The sequence below is a fragment of the Trachypithecus francoisi genome, unplaced genomic scaffold, assembly GCF_009764315.1.
Source record: "Trachypithecus francoisi isolate TF-2019V2 unplaced genomic scaffold, Tfra_2.0 Lachesis_group8, whole genome shotgun sequence".
NCBI classification, from domain to species: Eukaryota; Metazoa; Chordata; class Mammalia; order Primates; family Cercopithecidae; genus Trachypithecus; species Trachypithecus francoisi.
The window spans coordinates 52,664,897-52,684,104 of NW_022681473.1; the positions used below are offsets into that span (position 1 = coordinate 52,664,897).

Sequence of the window (19,208 nt, forward strand, 5' to 3'; positions counted from 1 at the left end):
CCCTGGGCCCAGCATTGGTCAGCTGGGGTGGTGCTGCAGACTCCAGCCTCTGTACCACCCATGCCCTTCCCTCTCCCCACAACTCCAGTCCAGAAGCTGGGAGCTTGCCTTACCTCTCTAGCTTTCTACCCAGAGGAGGACAGCCCCCCAAGTCCCCACAAGGGCAGAGACAGGCCACTTGTTTGTTGGAGAGGAAATGAGGCTTCCTCAGGCATTCATACCTGTGCCTCTTCCCAGAGTACTCCAAATAACCAAGTATTTGGCAGAAAAAGACACAGAGCATATCCTTGAAAGAATACTTCAAGGCTGGGCACAATGGCTTGCACTTGCAATTCTAGCACTTCGGGAGGCTTAGGCCAGGAGTTCAAGACCAGCCTAGCAACACAGACCCTGTCTCTAGAAAATAAAAATAAAAAAGAATTAGCCAAGTGGGGTGGCATGTGCCTCTAGTCCCAGCTGTTTGGGAGGCTGAGGCAGGAGGATTGCTTGAGGCCAAGAATTTGAGGCTGCAGTGAGCTATGTTGTACTACTGCACTCTAGCTTGGGTGATAGAGCAAGACCCTGTCTCTAAAAACAAACAAACAAAAGGAATAGCTTCAGAATTCTGATAAACCTCTCTTTCAGAGTTTCCTGCAATCAGTTAAGAAAGGCCCCACCACTCCCCCTCTGTCAACTAACTAGATAAATACATAAAGTCAAGATGAAACACAGTATCTGTGATGGTAAAAGGAATTTTGATTCACAGTTGGAATCAAACCTCATTGACATTGATCATGACCTCACCTCTAGCCTGTGTGGTGTTGGGGAACCAGGGTTAAAGGAATATGGAGGCAGCAGGACATCCTGGAGAGAACGAAAACTTCAGAGTCAGACAGAGCTAGATTTGAACCCAGCTGGTGAATCTCTGTTTTCTCTTCTGTAAAATGGGTAACTATAGCACCTACCTGACAGGTTGTATCTACATGATAGACAGGTTGCTATGCGTGGCACATGGCTGGAGTCCAACAATAATTTATTTCAAGTCTTTCTTTTTCCACTGGAGATCATCACTGAGTTGCGGTCTCCTGAGCAGAAAGGGGGTTGGCAGTTATCTTTCCCAAGAGGGAGCATGTATCTGTCTTGGAACACCCTAGGCTCTGGCAGCCTAGGTTATGCAAGGCACAACCAGAGGAGGAAGTAACAGGATCCTAGCAGGGACTGTGGTTGGAGAGGGTCAAACTGAGCTAAAGCTCAGAAGGAGATGCAGGCTGGTTCCATCCGGGGTCTGAATCAAGGGTCAGAGGGAAGTGGCAAGGCTTGGAAGTCACTAGAGCATAAGCGCATGAGGCTGAGAGCATGTCTGTTTTGTTTGCTGTGGATTCTCCCATGCCTAGCGCAGCATCTGGCATCATAGGTAGTGTTTAAATATTTATTGAACAAATGAAGAATAAATGAATTAGTGACAGCCTTATCAGTTCAGAGCCTGGTTGTTTCGGGAATTCCATTTGAAAACAAGGCAAAAGAGAACAGCTGCTGTCAGGAAACAAAGGTGGGAACCACTAAAGGTTCTGAAGATACACCATGTTTAAATGGCTAGGACCTCAACTCTGGAGCCACATGGCCAGGACTCAAAGTTCTGTCATTTACAAGACCTGGAACCTGGATCATATCACTAAAATCTTTTTTTTTTTTTTTCTTTTGTCTATAACATGGGGATAATAGAACCTACCTCACAGGATTGTTGAAAGGACCAAAGGAGATTATTTATGTAAAGTGTACACTGTAAGTGCTCAATAAACACAACTGTTAGCATTAGTTGAGAGGGGTGTGAAATTAGCTGTGTTTCCAGAAGTTTTCACAGGGAATATACACAGAATGGATTAACTTAAAGAGAAACTTCTCAATATAGTGATAGATGTTAGAGCATAGGAAGAAAAAAATATGGGGAAAAAACCCCAGAAACTAGTTAAGAGTCATTGCAATATCTGGGCATGAGAGGATGAGGCCTAGATTAGGGGACTAGTTGGGGGACCCCAGAGGGAGAGGACCAACGCAAAACAGATGGTTCATGAAGGAGCAATTGGTAGAACTGATTGGATGTGTTGGGGGGAGCAGAAAATGTATAACTCCTTTGTGGGTCTGTAAGGAGATGGTAGCTTTTGAAGAGATGAGGGATGTCTAAGAAGGAGCAGGGCCGGTGAAGGATAAAAATCCAGTTTAGAATGTGCCAAGGGGGACATGGGGTAGCCCACTTGAAAGATGCTGTGAAGCTGGACATGCCCACGTGGATGGGTGAGATCTCGGGGCTGGAGGGAGGGCAAGCAGGGGCGGAAGCCGGGGGACATGCAGGAAGAGATGTGTGGAGGGCACTTCCAGAGAACACCCACGTTCGGGGGCGGGGAGAGGAAAGACCTCCACCTAGGAGCACAGAGAGCTATAGCCAGAGGGCGGGTGAGAAGGGAACAAATGCAGTGCCCCTGAGGCTGTGACAGTTGAGTTCCTGGAGGAGTGGAGCAAGGGAGTAGGGTCAGGGTCAGGGTCAGCCAGTGGGTTCAGTGCTGACAACTCAGAGGGCAACTTTAGCTTCTGGAAAATTCAAGGCAGAATCTAGGGGTTCATAAAAGAAGGGAGAAAGGAAAGAAATGGAATTAGCATGGGTCCGTATAAGACCAGGAAAGCGCCTTAAGAGAAAACTAAAACAGGGCAGAAGATGGAACTGCAGTGAGAACGGAAACTGTATGTGTTAGGAGTGAAAGTCAAGATGCTGGAGAAGGAGGGAGTCAGTCCTGGAGCAGGCAGGTGGAGGAAGTGGTAGCCTCAGAATTGAGGCAGGAGGTAGTGAGAGAGGCAGTGAGAAAAGATGTTGAGATGCTATGGAAAGAACATAAAGCAAATAGCTTTGACTTTCTTGCTGAAGGAAGAGATGAAGACATAAGCAGGGAAAAAGTGGAAGGACATGGGGAATAGGTAGGGCATAGGTGTATGGAAGATGAAGGCAATCTGTGAGAATGAGAGGACTCTCAAAAGCCAGGGAGCACTCAATGGCAATTGAAAAATGACAAAGCAATTGGCTGATGCATGTCCATTCTGGAATTTTCTGCAGTAATTCTATGCCTTGGGACAAGAGTAGAGATGCCTGCCAATGGGGGTGACCAAACGGTGAGTTTAGAGAGGCAAGGAAGCTGTGTGTGAAGACAAAGTCGAAACGGCTGGCAGTAGAGCCCAGGCTGGATTTTGGGTCGTTGCTGGTCATCTGGAATCTGTAGCATAAAGACAGTGATTTCCTAGCAACAAGTAATACTTTAGAAGAATGACCCCAAGTCTCCATTTGGCTTTAGGATGAGTTGTGTGATTTTTGTAGCAGCAAATCTGTATGGAAAATGAAGTTGTTGATCCTGGAAGGAAATGCTCCCAAAGATTCCATGGCAGCTACGGCTGGGGTATTTTCTGGGAGAATCTAACTAGGGAACCTCAATGATACCTGATGCTATCTCATCATGCCATTGAATTACCTCAAATGAGCTGCACCTGTCATCCCCACTAAGCTGGGAACGTCATTTGGGAAGAGACCCTGGACTTTCCTATCCCATTTGGTGCAGAGAGTGGGGCTGAAGACAGAACAGACATTCCACAAATATTCCCTGACTTGACTGCATTCTGATTGTGAGAGGTTGGGGCCCAGCCCAGGGCAGTGACCAGAATTCTTGTCCCATGGTGTTTGGAGTTCCACTTCATCAATGTTAGGGCGGGACTGTGCTGCCATGTGGGAATTGGAGTCACATGAAAAGAACAGGAGAGAAAGCTCTGTATTTTCTTGACAAAGAGCACCAAAGGGATGCCGGTCAGAAAGCCTTTTAATCTGTAAACAAAGACACATGAATGGGCAAATTTTGTAAGTGAAAGCAACGTGGCAAAAGCCCTTGGTGGTGAGCTTGGTCTCTCCCACAGGCAATGACAGCCTTGGTCATGGGTCTGGACAACACGCAATTCCAGTGCAGGCTAGGAGGACATCATGGGAGTGAGCTGGGAGAGTCAATGATGCAGAAAGTACAGACTCAGGAGAGGCATAGAGAATGCAACCCTTGTCCCCAAGTGCAGTGGATCAGAGTTCAGAACAGAGATGAGGGGCTCATGGCCTCTTGTACCCTAGCCTAGAGCACACTTACTGCTCACTATCTTATTGTCCATCATTTTAAGTCAAACATCCTCAGTTTGGTGAGAGTGTATATTCTCCAATATTACACACATAAGGAAAGATTGGGTAACCTCTAAAGCCTGAATGAGAAAAAGCTTCAATGTGCTGTTTTTCAGAAACACCAACATATATTTGCCAAGGGTAGGCACTGTGTTCCTGCAGGCAGGCGGTGAGGCCTTTGACAGGGTTTCCAGGAAGACACATAGCAGCCAGAGAGTTGTGCAGCCCCAACCCTGGCTCCATACAGAGCAAACATGTAACAGATTAAATATTTATCTATTGTCCTGTCTAGCTCAATAAAATATCACACTCCTTTAAGCGGTTGCCTTAATGACATTTGTGTGTCTTGGAATGCCGGCCTGTGCTAACAAATTGCATCTGAAGATGTGAAAACATGAAGATCAATAAAAAGAAATGAAAAGTCTGTTTCATTGATAAAACATCATTTATCTTAATAATGGGTACTTCTCTGAATTTCCTAAGTGCCCTTCCAAATGCCAGTATCAAAGCCAGTGCCCACATGTGTGTAGAAAGTTCAGGAGGGTTCAGGGGAGTTGAGGCAGGAACACAGGCTGCTCAGCTCAGGGGGGGCCACTGAGGAGAAGCATCATTCTTGGCCAGCCACCCACTGGACTGGTTTCCAATCAAGGAGCTTTCAAGAGGGGATTTCCAAGCATATTTCTGGAATTTCAAAACTTCCAGTGAAAATAATATACAGTTGACCCTTGAACAACAAAGATTTGAACTGAGTGGGTCCACTTGTTCTTGGATTTTGTTTTGTTTTTTTGAGATGGAGTCTTGATCTGTTGCCCAGGCTGGAGTGCAGTGATGCGATCTCAGCTCACTGCAACCTCCACCTCCTGGGTTCAAGCGATTCTCCTGCCTCAGCCTCCTGAGTAGCTGGGATTACAGGCACGCACCACCACGCCTGGCTAATTTTTTGTATTTTTAGTAGAGACGGGGTTTCACCATATGAGCCAGGATAGTCTCCATCTCCTGACCTCATGATCCGCCCGTCTCAGCCTCTCAAAGTGCTGGGATTACAGGTGAGAGGCACCATGCCCAGCCCATGGATTTTTTTCTGCATCTACCACCCCTCAGACAGCAAGACCAACCCATCCTCCTCCTCCTCCTCCTCAGCCTCCTCCTCAGCCTACTCAATGTGATGACCATGAGGATGAGGACCTTTATGATGACCTGCTTTCCCTTAATGAATAGTAAATATATTTTCTCTTGCTTATGTTTTTCTTAGTAACATTTTTTCTCTAGCTTACTTTATGGTAAGGATATAGTATACGATGCACATAACATACAAGATATGTATTAATTGACTGTGTTCAGTAAGGCTATTAGTATTATAGTTACGTTTTGGGGGAGTCAAGTTATATGCAAATTTTCAGCTGCTCAGGGATCGGTGCCCATATCATTCAAGGATAACTGTACTTTCATATGAAAGTTGTTTCACCGAACATTGTGAAACATTAAGTGACCCCCTTTTGGTAGACTGTATATAATGTGGTGGGCATAGTAGCAGGTATAGTTCATGCTGAATAGTATGAATTTCGAAAATGTATTATTCCACATCCAGGAAGCTTGCTTATAGTTTGTCAAGCCCACAGGCTGGATGGTGGGATTCCTGCTCCTGCCATTGGCAAAACAGGAGTCCTCCTCTGAGGTGAGAGGGCTGGAAGTGCTGGTCTCCATGGATCAGTGTTCTGGCCTGGTAGGCCCCTTATTTCATTCCCTCCACACATGCAGCCTTGTCCACTCTGTCCAGTTCCCCTAGCTCTTCTCAGGACACATTGTGGAGAGGCTGGGAGTAGTCCAGGAGCTCCTGTCCATCAGCAGCAGCAGGTTAGGAGGAGCTATGGGATGCCCAGAGGTTGCTGAGACCAGATTGGTGTTGGGGTGGGCAGAGGTTTGATCATCTCTCCTGGTCTCCTCCGTTCCCCAGCCAGAACCATGGTATGACATGAGAAGGGCAGTCCCAGACTCCCTATTACTGACGTAGCTTTCCCCAGAGTTTTCCTACACAGTGGGACATTTTAATAGGTAAATGGCAACCTAGTTTTCAAATGAGAAAAATCAGCACTCCTGATGCCTGCGATTGGATCCTTCCTCTCCCTCACTCTGTGTCCTCTAGTCATGCTGGCTTTCTGCAGCTCCTCTGGGAGCCAGGTCTTCTTGTCTGGGGATCCTCCTCCGTGCTGCGCCCTGGAGTGGCAGGCTCCTCACTGGAGTAGCTCCACGACTGAGGGGTTACTTTAAAACGCCGCTTTGCCAGAGACTCCTCATGACCTCAAATCTCCATTAGACCTCTTTCACAGATTTTAGTACTTCTCTATCGCAGTCGTCACAATTTGTAACTAACATCGATTCAGAGTTATTTTTCATCTGTCTCCCCTGCTAGACTATAAGCTCTCACTTACCCTTTGACATGCTGCACTCAACACGCACTTGCCGAATACATGACTAAATGAAGGCCTGAGTTCAGAGTACTCATCCTAGAAATTTCTCAGGGGACAGACAGGTCCTGTGACCAAACAAGATTGGGACCCATTGTATCCCATCTTCCCTCACAGAGTCCTAATATGCATTACGTAGGGGACTCTGAGGTAGGCTCCGACTAGAAAACAAAAAGCCTCAGTAAGCCAACTTTCTTCACCTCATGGTTCCTAAACATATTTAAATGTGACTTTTTTTTTTTTTTAATCTAACATTTACTAATATCCTGTAGAATTTATTTTTAAGAGATGCTTTCTGGCAGGATCCTACTGGGAAGCCTGATGTTCTCAAGGTCATCCGGCTTGTTTTGGGGGCTGCTCACCCTGTACTGAGCACCCTCATGGCTGCACTGCTGTCGTCGTGAACACACATGCACATATTCACATATGCAGCCACCGCTGTAGTAAACATGCTATAAGCACAGTTTGGAGCTAGCCTGGGGTTATAGTTTTCAGGCAGCAGAGAGTAAAAAACAATTGCAACTCTGGTATTTGTAAATATAGCCTTTGTAGTTATGATTTGTGAGTAACTCATACTGACGTCTTTTGGTAAGACTCGAATCTGCAAGTATTTGGGAAGCTGATGTGTGAAGGCAGGTCCCATAGGTGGTGAATCAGTTTACTTACCCTACCCAGCCTTGCAGCCCTGCAGCTCTCTTGTTTTCAGCAGTTGCAGCAGTTCTCTTGGATTTTCTAATAGAGTTAAACAAATTTTTTGGGGGGGGAAATGACATGCCATCTTGGAATTAGTGAAGATTTCAGGACATATCCCTCTTGCATATCTAGGATGTATTATAAAGGTAAGATTCCTAAGGTGGAGCTGTGTTAAAGGCAGGGGACCTCAAATTAGTTTTGATCAGCCTCCACTTAGGCAGGGCAAAACTGCTTCCTTCACCCACCGACTCCATCTAGTCTTATCTTCCAGTGGAAAAATAAATGAGTGATAATTTGTGGGGAGTGGATTATGTATACATTTGTTCTAGCACTGGACTATGGATGATTCCTATTTGAACCACAATGTATACATGTCTTAGAGTCTAGTTATTGAAAAATTACAGCTCCAGAATACTGTTGATGCAAATAAGCTTCAAGTATACTCTGTAGGGTTAACCAAGCAACCCACAACAAAATAAACTGATGATAATGCAAGCTAACAGCAATTCATAATTAAAAAGTACCAATAGCAGCAATTGAAAATTGCAACCAACTCAAGGCAACACTGATGATGTGCTGATAAAGAAACCTTCTCCCAGATCAGGAAATGTCATCTCTGTGCTGCACATGTGAAACTGGAACCTTCTAATATAGCAGGCAAGCACTGCATTGCTGGCAGCTAGACTTTATAGCACAGTATTACAGGGTATGTAGTAACCTTTGTGATGCTTAGTGGATTACAAATTAGTAGTTCTGGTAATATGTAAAAATGAAGCCTTCACCAATCTGCATAGAATTCACCATAATGTTCCAAAAGAGGACTTAAAAACGTTCAGCTGAAGGCACATGAAGATGCCTCTGATAATGCGCCCCAGCCTCTGGTCCCGCACCCCGTAGGTTTTAGTCTCTACTTTTGAAATCATTGTCTAGGCAGCCTTTCCTCCTTCGGCTCGGGCTTTTTTCCTTTCCTAGCTCAAGCAGACTGGAGATATGCATTTGGATTTATGAAGTGCTCAGACTGTTATTTTAAAATGTGAAAGGAGTTCTTTTTAATAGCCAGGGTAATACAATATCCAAGATATAACATTAAGTGGTAAAAAAACAATGTGTATGACAGTATGTATGACATCCTACTTATATTTTCAAAAGCCCGCAGATTTTATATGTATGTTTGTGCTTTACATACCTAGAGTATCTCTGGCAGTGTGTGTAAGAAATGGATCAAAAGAGTTGCCTCCAGGGAGAGGTAATGGGTGCTGGAGGAGAGAGGGAGGCTTGGGTTTTCCACTAGGTACCTATTTGCGCTTTTTAAATTTCGCACCATTTATGTATTAACCATTAAAAATAATTGAATTTAAATTAAGAGAAAACAAAACTCAGTGAGCCTATAAAGTGTTGATTCTCATTTTGGTTTCTTTCTTTTTTCTTTTTATTTAAAGATGAAGGTTTGTTTTATTTCTTGTTGATTCCTCTTTTGCCTTTCAAAGTCATGGTCATATATTAAGGAGGAGATTCCAGATTCTAAAGTAAAATATCGAGATGAGATGACCGCGTTAGAAAACCAGGCCCAGGACCTGGGATTCTGGGCTGAGTCAAAGAACTCAATCCCAAAACACAATTTTCTGACAAATTAGAACTGTTATTTAAAAACTTTCCTAGTGTTCCAATGTATTTTCATACTGTGTATATGTGAAATACAAAAGGAGCACTCTTAGTAAGGACACTTGTACGTTTGTAACTTGAATATAAGAAAAAAAGACCAAAAAAGAGACAAAATTCATAAAGCGAAGCATGTTTAAATGAATGCATTCCTCTTATTTAATCCTGCTTCAGTATTGCTCAAGAAAATTAAGCAATTATTTATCTTGATTTGCTACCAGGAATTTTTTAAAAAGCGAAAGAAATATTACACTATTTAGTGTTTCCTAATAAAAAATAAAATTTCATTAATTACGTAAAAAAGAATTGTATTCTGTTACATAGATCAACACAAAACAGTACATTGCCTTTGTATGTTAAATGCTCATTATGCTGAGTGACAATTCTAAGAGCAAAGACATGTAGTTATCTAAATTTTATGGGTCCTGAATTACTGCAGATAGACAGTACAGTAAGAAATAAGGCTGAAAGGAATGTTTTGGACACTATAGGAGGCCTAACTTGGGGTGGTGTAAATACAGATCAAAATGAATTTCTCAAACCAGAGATGCGCTTTGTGGAGTGGGCCTAAAGTAGTAACAAGGTAGTCACAGACTTCTGGAGGAGGGCACTTGGGCTGGTGTCTACCTGGCATATTTAGGAACATTCCATAATGAGATGTAATATCAGCACAATTGATGATTTAGCCCACCCTCAGTCAATTGAAGGCTATAAGTGTTGAGTACCACAAGTCCCACCTCTATCTCTATATGTTTAGAGTGCAAATATTTTCCCATGCTTCTCGTACCCTAGTCACTGCCTACCTGCCTCTGCCCCTTTCCTATTCTTACAGGACGTAGCAGGCTGGCACACTAGAGCTCTGTCTTTCAAAGTCAAGTTCACATAGAGGAGATACAAGTAACCACAAGCCCTTGAGTAACCCACGCAAAGAAACTGCTTAGCTTTGGTCTAAATGACTTACATTTTTCCTCGCCTAAATTAGCCAGTAATTACATGTGGGCAGACTTAGCCAGAATAGTCCAAATGATCAATTAGAAGGCAAAAAGAAGTTCCTTTCTTTAAAGTTCAAGGGTCCCTGTTGAAGAGCCCTACTTCCAAAGCGATGCTCACATGGGCCCATGCCCAGCTCTCTGCAGTGCCTGAGCATATTGTACATTTGCTTAGCGATAATGAATTTAGTACTTATTTTGCAGGAAAATATAGGGCATTTCCATTACATGCAATCAAGCAAAAAGGCTGCAAAATGTGCCACTCCATTAATTCTAAACAGAATCCTTCCCAAATGTCACCCTGAAACCAAAGTACAGAGTTATTATAAATCTGATGGAATTAAGAGTAATTTTCATTTGTACAAAGGATTTGAGGGACATGACTCCTGCCACACACACACTATTAATTGGGTTAAATCCAATTTGCCAATTTCAGCGTGAATCACTAAGCTCTGACCTAGCTTGCCCCAGTGGTGAGATCGGTGGGTTCTCGTCTTTTTGGCTCAGGTGTACGTGTGCACGTGCTCGTATGTGCCCACATATACACAACTTTAGAACATGCAAAGAACATATGCAATTGGCTTGTTATAAACATGTACTGTCTACTATTGAGGAATGAATACTTAGGTAATAAAATTATAAAGAAAAGCAAAAACAAAAAAGCAAAACCTTGATGACTGGGCTCAGAATAGTGGTTACCTTTAGGGAGAAGGGAGAGGTGATGTTCAAAGAGGAAAAAAATGCCAACTTCTGGCAAGTCATTTAACCTCCAAGCCTTAGTTTCCTCATCTGTAAAAGGGGATTATAACACCTACTTCCATGGGAATCCTGAAGATTAATGGCCTTGAGTATATCAGAGCAGAGCACTGAGTGTGGTGCCTGACACATAGTTAGCACCCTTTAAAAGGTAACTAGGATCTTTATTTTCATTTCTGGGGACTCTTTTGCCTAAGCTGGTTCCCAAATCATAGAGGGAAATGTGGACCTGGCACCGGGATGGGAACAACCTTCCCAACCTTCATTGCTAGGTTGTCCCCAGGGCCTGGGAGGGACGGGTCAGCCCACTGAGTTATTGATCATTTCCTTCCTAATTTCAATTTCTACTATCTCTGGGTTGCAGCTGGACTTGTGGGAGAGCACAGTGCAAGAGACAGGAACAAGCAGGGTAAGGCAGTTCGGAGGAGGCTCCAGTACGCCAACAGCAAGAGCTCCTGGACAGTGGGGGGCCCAGGGCAGCCCCTCACTCCACGTTGCGGTACTTGGTGAAGAGGTTGTACAACACTCGTAGTGTAGATTTCAGGTCACAGTTGACTATGTCTGTGTAGAAAACAAAAAACACGTTGTTTCCGTGGGGCCACGTGTTCCAAAGTTGGCATATACTGCCCCTCCCACCCACCCCTGTGTACCCAGCATGTTCGGGGTGGATGGGTAGAGTGGCCAGCAAGAATTTAGGGCAGGGGGCAGTTAGGGTAGAGGTGCTGGGGCACAGCATCTCCAGATAAGGCCTGACTCTCCTACAATCCCCACCTGTCCCACGGGCTCTTTGCCCATTGCCTCCAGCCTCTACCACAGAAGCAACCATGTGTGGTGGAAAGGAGGGGAAGGCCTGGGGCTATAGTGGAGGACAAGGGGGTGAGTTAGGACTCAAGCTGCCTCACAGAAGCGTGCCTAGCAGAGAAGGGGGACTTGCAAGGAGTACTCAGGACATAGGCGTCATGGGCACAGACAGCTTCAGATTAATAACAGAGCAAGGCAGAAGGGTTTGAGGTGCTAAAACTTCAGCTGGAGGTTCCTCAGCTTCTATGCCACCATTCCCTCTCTTGCTCACTTCCTCCCTCCCTCTAATCCTCCCATCCTCCTTCCCTCCCTCTAGTCCTTCCTTCTTTCTTTCCTCCCCCCAGATCTTCCTATCCTCCCTCTTTGCCTTCCTTCCTTTGCAATAGGAGCTTTCCAGGTACAGAAGTGGGCAAAGAATTCCATGTGGAAAGTTTAGTGTATCTTACTAAACCCAGCTATGCTGGAGAATTCCCAATAGGCTAGCATGGCTAGAGAGGTTGGGGTGTGCGGGGCTGGATCCTGAAAGGCCTTGAATTCCAAGTTACGGAGCTTGCATGATTTTGTAGGCTAGAGGCTGGAAACTGGTAGCTGGCAGGCTAGCTATGACTCACTGACACATTTTGCTTAGCCCTTCCTCCCTCCATCCATTTATTGGTCACCACTTTCTCTGTTTGTCTAACCCTCTGCTGACTCCTCTACCTTCCTCCCTCCCCCAAGAAGACCCCCTCTCTGCTCTTGTCCCTTTGCTGTCACTCTCTGAGAGAGCCAACTTTTGAAGAATGGGAGAAGAGAAAACAAAAAAATGGAACTCTGTCTACTATTGAGGAATGCATACTTAGATAATAAAATAAAATTATAAAGAAAAAAAAAACAAAGCAAAACCTTGATGATTGGACTCAGAATAGTGGTTACCTTTAGGGAGAAGGGAGAGGTTAGGTTCAAAAAGGATGCAGGGCAAGTTGGAGGGAGCTCTCGGGAGCCAGCATGACTCTTTTCTTTGACGTGGGTGGTGGCTGCGTGGTGGCTCACTTGGTAAAAGTTCACTAACCTGTACGTTTATGTTTCATGCACCTTTCTGTATATGTGATATTTTTCAAAATAAAAATGATTAAAAAACAACTGTATGGGAGGTCAGATGAAGTAGGTGATTAAGAGAAGGTAATATATGCTCTGGGATTCAAAGATGGGAGAAATTACACTAAGTCATTGGGAAAGAAGGTGTGGGGGAAGGTGTCAGGATTCTAGCAATTCTCTGGTCAATACCCACAGGAATCCTGCAAGAGTAGGCAGAGTGGGGAGCCAGGGGCTCCCAGGTCTTAGCCTTGGGACTTTAAAAAAAAAAAGATTCTATTTTTTATTTCAATAGCTTTTGGGGTACAGTGGTTTTCTGTTACATGAATGAACTATATAGCAGTGAATTCTGAGATTTCAGTGCACCCATCACCCAAGTACTGCACACTGTACCTAACATGTATTAGTTTCTTTATCCCTGTCCCCGCTCCTGCCTGCGGCATTCTCAGTCTCTAAAGTCCATTCTATCACTCTGTATTTAGCCTTGGGATTTTTGCAACTGGGACTGCCACAGCCTGGCATGCTTAGGCCCCAAGCTCCAGGCCTAGAGCCCAGGGCCCAGGGCCCCTCCTGCCTGCTCCTTCCAGGCCTTATCCTGGTTATACACCAACTCTGCTCCACCCTGGCTGGGTCCAAGGTCTCCTACTGATAGACTAGGGGCTTCCAGAGACCCCTGGCATGGCCTGGAGCTCACAGTGGCCATTTCTGCTCCCATGGTGGTTCATCATATATCTGAGCCTCCACCTGGGGCCCTGGCCTGAGGCTGAGCCCTGCTACCCTGCCTTGCTCATGCTGAGCCAGGAGTCCCACCCTGAATCACCTTCTGCCAGATGGAATTCTGTGCCCTCTAGGCTGATTCCTGTCCTCCCCTGACTGCTTGGTGTTGAGTGTTTCTTAAATTCCGCTCAAGTCAAATATTAGGAAGTTACTCCAGGGAGGAACTGCTAGAAAGGCAGAGAGGGGTAAAGGTGAGCTTGCCAAGGGAGTAGGTATAAAGGGGAAGGTAAAGTGGGCTTGGAGCCACTGCAACAGGCTCCTAATGAGCTCCCTTTGCCCTCTCCAATCCACTCTACCTACTGGAGCCAGACCTCCAGGTCTCTAGGTATGGCTGTGCCTCCAGGTATGGCCACCAGGTATGGCTGTGCAGGATGTGCACTGCACAACTCCAAGGCACATCATTCACACTTTCAGGTCACCACTGTCATGGACTGCAAACAGAGCTCCTTGGAGCTGTGTAGCTCCCAGCTTGTATGGCCATACAACTATTTTCACTTAGAAGGTCCAAAATCCTAAATCATGGCTTTGTAAGGCGTAACCTGACCCGACCTGCCTACCTTCCCACTCTCATTTGGTGCCACACTCCCTCCCTCACTATGTATCACGGTCACTGTGGCTTCCTTTCACTACCCTCCCCATGGGCCATGCTGTTACAATATCTAGATCACTCTTCCCCAATAGCTGGCTCTGAGTCCTCCTGCAGACCTCAGCTCAAAGCACAGGTTCCTGAAGGGAGGCCTTCCTGACCCCGGCCTGGGTGCAGGGGTCCCGTTTTATGTTCTCAAAGCTCCCACATGCTTCCTTCATAGTACTCACTCCAGGTGTCAATCAGTGACTTGTATGCTTACTGATTAATATCTGCCTCTGCCCTGGACTGTAGGTTCCTTGAACACAGAGAACACGGCCCCTCCAAGGATATTAACAGATCCATGAATGAATGGTTGCCCAGTGTCTTGGAAGCCAAGGAAAAAATTCCGGAGAGGGCAGACAAGAGGGCCACGTGCTCCCAAGAGGGTGAGGAGGTTAAGGACTGAAAAGAGTTCCCAGGGGACACAGGCCCAGGAGGTGACTTGGGAGAGAGCAAGGCCAAGAGCAGGTGGAGGTAAAGTGTTAACAACAGCATGGGCAGATCAGAAGTGGAGGCATGAGCGTGGGTCACAAAGGAGGAATTTGGGGGCCTGATGAAGGACAGATACCGATGGCAGCAGGGGTATTTGTTTTCCCTTCTGAAAGATGGGTGAGTTCTGAGGTTGCTAGAAAATGTCCAATATGGCAGAATGTTTTAAACTGGCCATTTTAATGGTTACTAAGTGACATTTTTATGTTCACAAAAGTTTGAAGTCCATCTCCACTACAGCTGTGTGATCCTGGCAGTCACTTAAATTCTCTGAATCAGTTTTCTCACTGGTAAAATTGGGCAATACCTTTATGAAAAACACCCAGAATATATTAAGCGTCCCCTAGATGGTAGTTTTCCTTCTGTTTTCCCATCTTTGCCCACTAGCAGAGCTGCTGTGTACAGCCGTGCGGTCTGTGCATTGCACAATGCCTGCACCATTCACATGGACTAAGCCCTGCTCCTTGGAAATGTGAGTTGCTTCTTCACCTCCTTCACCACTAACGCCAACAGATGGGCCGGGTGAATAGGGGAGACAGCAGTCAGAGATACTGCTTATCACCTGTTCTTATCAAGAAAGCTAAGACCTGGGCCCCCAGGTAGTCCCAGGCAGACTAGCAAGCCAGCAGAAGACTGGACTATCTCAGTCAGGAGAAGGGCTGTGGATTCCTGGGAATATATTGTAACTCCATGCCATATAAACAGAGCCACTTCAAAGCCCTGATCTCATAAATTATGTGATTAGCAACTCAGTTCAGTTCTGATAGCCCCTGTGTGCTGGCCCAGGGCCCCTCTCTGGAGGCAGACGGCCAGGACTATGGGGCTCCTGGTCAGATACACCAGAATGGAGGCTGTCTGGCAGCCTGAGGCCAAGGAAGAGGCGGCTGTAGAGATAAAACAGCTTCTGGCCAAGGGGAAAGGGCTCATTGTTTGCTCCTCCCCCCCAGAGGTATTAGTAACTCTTTCCATCAGGAGAGGACCATCCAAAATGAGTTCATGATTCTCTAAAGGATGCAGAGGCCAAAGGAAGGAGAGGAACTCGCTTCCCAGCAGAAACGTTTTGCACAAAGGGACAAGGCCCTCTGTGGCCATTTGTGACACCACAGTTTCCTTCATCCCAAGGCACTGCTGAAGGCCCTTCTCTGAAGCTTTCCCCCAGGGTCTCTGAATCCCTTGACCAAGGTGGGAGGCCCTTGCTGGCTCAGGGCTGGCAGCTGGTGGGGGCTGGAATCAGGTGGCCGGTAGGTGGTTACTTATGCTCTAGCCCCCAGCCGATTTCCCAGTGCCTCTGTCTCATCCTGCCTCACATCTCTGCCTGCTCTCTATTCCCCACTGGGGCAGGATCCGTGCTGTACAGATGCTCCTTTTGGTGCTCCTACTGCCCTATCTAGGGGTAGTTTGCCATTTGCTTCATTTATTTTTAAAAACTTTTAAGTCATTAAATTTTTTTTTTTTTTCCCCCCGAGACGGAGTCTCGCTCTGTCGCCCAGGCTGGAGTGCAGTGGCCGGATCTCAGCTCACTGCAAGCTCTGCTTCCCGGGTTTACGCCATTCTCCTGCCTCAGCCTCCTGATTAGTTGGGACTACAGGCGCCCACCACCTCGCCCGGCTAGTGTTTTGTATTTTTCAGTAGAGACGGGGTTTCACTGTGTTACCCAGGATGGTCTCGATCTCCTGACCTCGTGATCCACCCGTCTCGGCCTCCCAAAGTGCTGGGATTACAGGCGTGAGCCACCGCGCCCGGCCTAAATTTCTTTTTTAAAATATGACATACATCCAGAAAAAAACCCATGCAACATATATGTACTGTTTTAAATATTTGAAAATGAACTCCTGCCCATGTCAAAAATAGAACATTGTCAGTACCCTAGGAGGATCCCGTCCCCTTCTACATTCCCTCTCTCATTCCCCAAATATAACTACTATGCTGACGCTTACGATTACTTCCTTGCTTTTCTTACCAGTCCTAGCATCAACATATGTGCCCTTCAACAGTAGATTCGAAAGTTGCCTCTTTTTATATTTCACAGGATTCATCTATGCTGTTGCATGAGCTGTCTGTTTTTTAACAGTTTTATTGAGGTATAGCTATAATTATCTAACTATAATTCTATAATTATTCAAGAATAAAGCTTCTTGGCCGGGCAGGGTGGCTCACGTCTGTAATCCCAGCACTTTGGGAGGTAGGAGGATTACCTGAGGTCAGGAGTTCAAGACCAGCCTGGCCAACATGGCAAAACCCCATCTCTAATAAAAATACAAAAATTAGCTGGGTGTGATGGTGGCAGCCTGTAATCCCAGCTACTTGGGAGGCTGAGGTAGGAGAATCTCATGAACCTGGGAGGGAAATTCCAGTGAGCCAAGACTGTGCCATTGCACTCCAGCCTGGAGAGCGAAACTCCGTCTCAAGAAAAAAAAGAATAAAGCTTCTTGATTTGTTGTCTACCTCTGGTAGATTTTTGGTGCTTCAAAATCATTGTTTTTGATCATTTTGTCCAGTTTTACACTTACTCTTTAGCAGAGAATAGTCACTGATCTCTTCATGCTACAGTAACTAGAAGTTCCTCCCCTGACTTCTCGGTTCAGTCTTTTTATTGTCATGGTTGTATTATAATCCGTGATATGAATATGTTCCAATTTATGTAGCCAGTCTACTGGGATGTACACTCCAGCCTATGCTATCACAGGTATTCTTGGGCTTGTCTCCTGGTGTATGGACATGCATACCTATGAGTGGAATTGCTAGGTCAAGGAGTATGCTAACTTCCTATTACTGCTGTAGTAAATTAGCACACATTTGGTGGCCTAAAAACAACACAAATTTATTATCTCTGAATTCTAGAAATCAAAAGCCCCAAATCCGTCTCACTGAGATAAAATCACAGTGTCAGCGCAGCTGCATTTTTTTCTGGAGGCTCTAATGGAGATCCTTACACTTGTTCTTTCCAAGTGGGGGATGGAATAAGTTAGGTGGCCATAAGGCAGTTACTCGTGTTCTAACCCTCTGGGGTTGCTTGCATTCTCTGGCTTAGAGCCCTCTTCCATCCCCAAAGCCAGCAATGGTTGGGTGAGCCTTTCTTATGCTACATCACCCTCACACTTCTGCCTCCCTCTTCCACTTATAATAAGGATCCCTGTGATGACATTGGGACCACCTAGATAATGTCATCATCTCAAGCCCCTAAATTTAATAACATCTGCAAAGTCCCTTTTGCCATGTAAGATAACACGTGAACAGGTACTGAGGATTAGGGCCTGGATGTCCAGGGCTGGGGACCACATTATTTTGGCAGGTGGTGTCTACCACATTATTTTACAGCGTATTACAAATCTCCAACTATGTTAGATGAGAACAAACTGTTTTCTACTTTCAGCTAAATAAGGACTGAATAAAAATAAAATGGTTCTGGCAATTTAGAACACCAGCAGTTTCTGTTGCTCCACATCCTTGCTAACACTTGGTATGATGAGAGTTTTAAATGTTGGCTTCTGTACACTATCTCCTAGGGGAATGGGGGAGTTGAACATTTTCCATATTATCAGCCACTGACCAAGTCTTCCCTGAATGAAGTGATCACCTGGAACTAAGCTGCCATCACCTGCTTGTTTTTTCAGCATTGCTTGCCATCTGGTCCCAGGTATGAGACTCCTTACACTTTATTTTATTTGTTTATTTTATTTATTTATTTATTTATTTTTGAGACGGAGTCTCGCTCTGTTGCCCAGGCTGGAGTACAGTGGCTTGATCTCAGCTCACTGCAAGCTCCGCCTCCCGGGTTTATGCCATTCTCCTGCCTCAGCCTCCCGAGTAGCTGGGACTACAGGCGCCCACCACCTCGCCTGGCCAGTTTTTGTTTTTGTATTTTTTAGTAGAGACGGGGTTTCACCGTGTTAGTCAGGATGGTGTCGATCTCCTGACCTCGTGATCCACCCGTCTCGGCCTCCCAAAGTGCTGGGATTACAGGCTTGAGCCACCACGCCCGGCCAGAGACTCCTTACATTTTAGATATTCAGTCCTACAGACTTCAACCCTGCCTGGTACTAGATGTCTTCTGAGTCCCTGCCTGCCTGTTATTCTGGAGTCTTAACCATAATTGATGATGAGTCTACTTGAAGGGTGATAACAGGGTGGACATGTGCATTTGAAGACATGTGGCACAATGCCCTAAATAAAAAGCTGCCAGCTGCATGACAATATTTCTTTTTCTTTCCTTTGAGACAGGGTCTCACTTTGTTGCCCAGGCTGGAGTGCAGTGGTGCCATCTCGGCTCACTGCAACTTCTGCCTCCCAGGCTCAAGCGATCCCTTCCACCTCAGCCTCCTGAGGTGGAAAATTAGCCACCACACCTGGCTAATTTTTTTGTATTTTTTGTACAGATGGGGTCTCACTATGTTGCCCAGGCTGGTCTCAAATTCCTGAGCTCAAGCCGTCTGCCCACCTTGGCCTCCCAAAGTGTTAAGATTACAGGTGTGAGCTTCCACACCTGGCCATTATTTCAAGTGCTCCACTGGTTATGAACTTGATGCTAACCCTTGGCTTACACTAACTGAGGTACTAAACGGTCATGAAGCCTGGGCAGCAAGTCATCTCAGATACCAACCCAGTTTCTAGGGGATTTCAAGGCACAACAGAGCTTTAAGTGTTAAACAGCACAGTGGAGAATGCATTTTTCTGACCTTAAAAACATTTTGCCATGAAAAATGCCT

General features: G+C 45.6%; 1 protein-coding gene across 3 annotated transcripts in view; it reads right to left on the bottom strand.

Moving 5' to 3' along the window:
• Nucleotides 1-3,815: 3,815 nt before the first annotated feature.
• PARVA (parvin alpha) overlaps nucleotides 3,816-19,208 on the bottom strand; it is a 171,804-nt gene continuing 156,411 nt past the window's right edge. For all 3 annotated transcript variants that reach the window (XM_033203788.1, XM_033203790.1, XM_033203789.1), the window contains one exon: nucleotides 3,816-11,297. In XM_033203788.1, coding sequence (XP_033059679.1) covers nucleotides 11,221-11,297 — 77 coding nt within the window. In that variant the 3' untranslated portion in view covers nucleotides 3,816-11,220. The remainder of the gene's footprint in view (nucleotides 11,298-19,208) is intronic.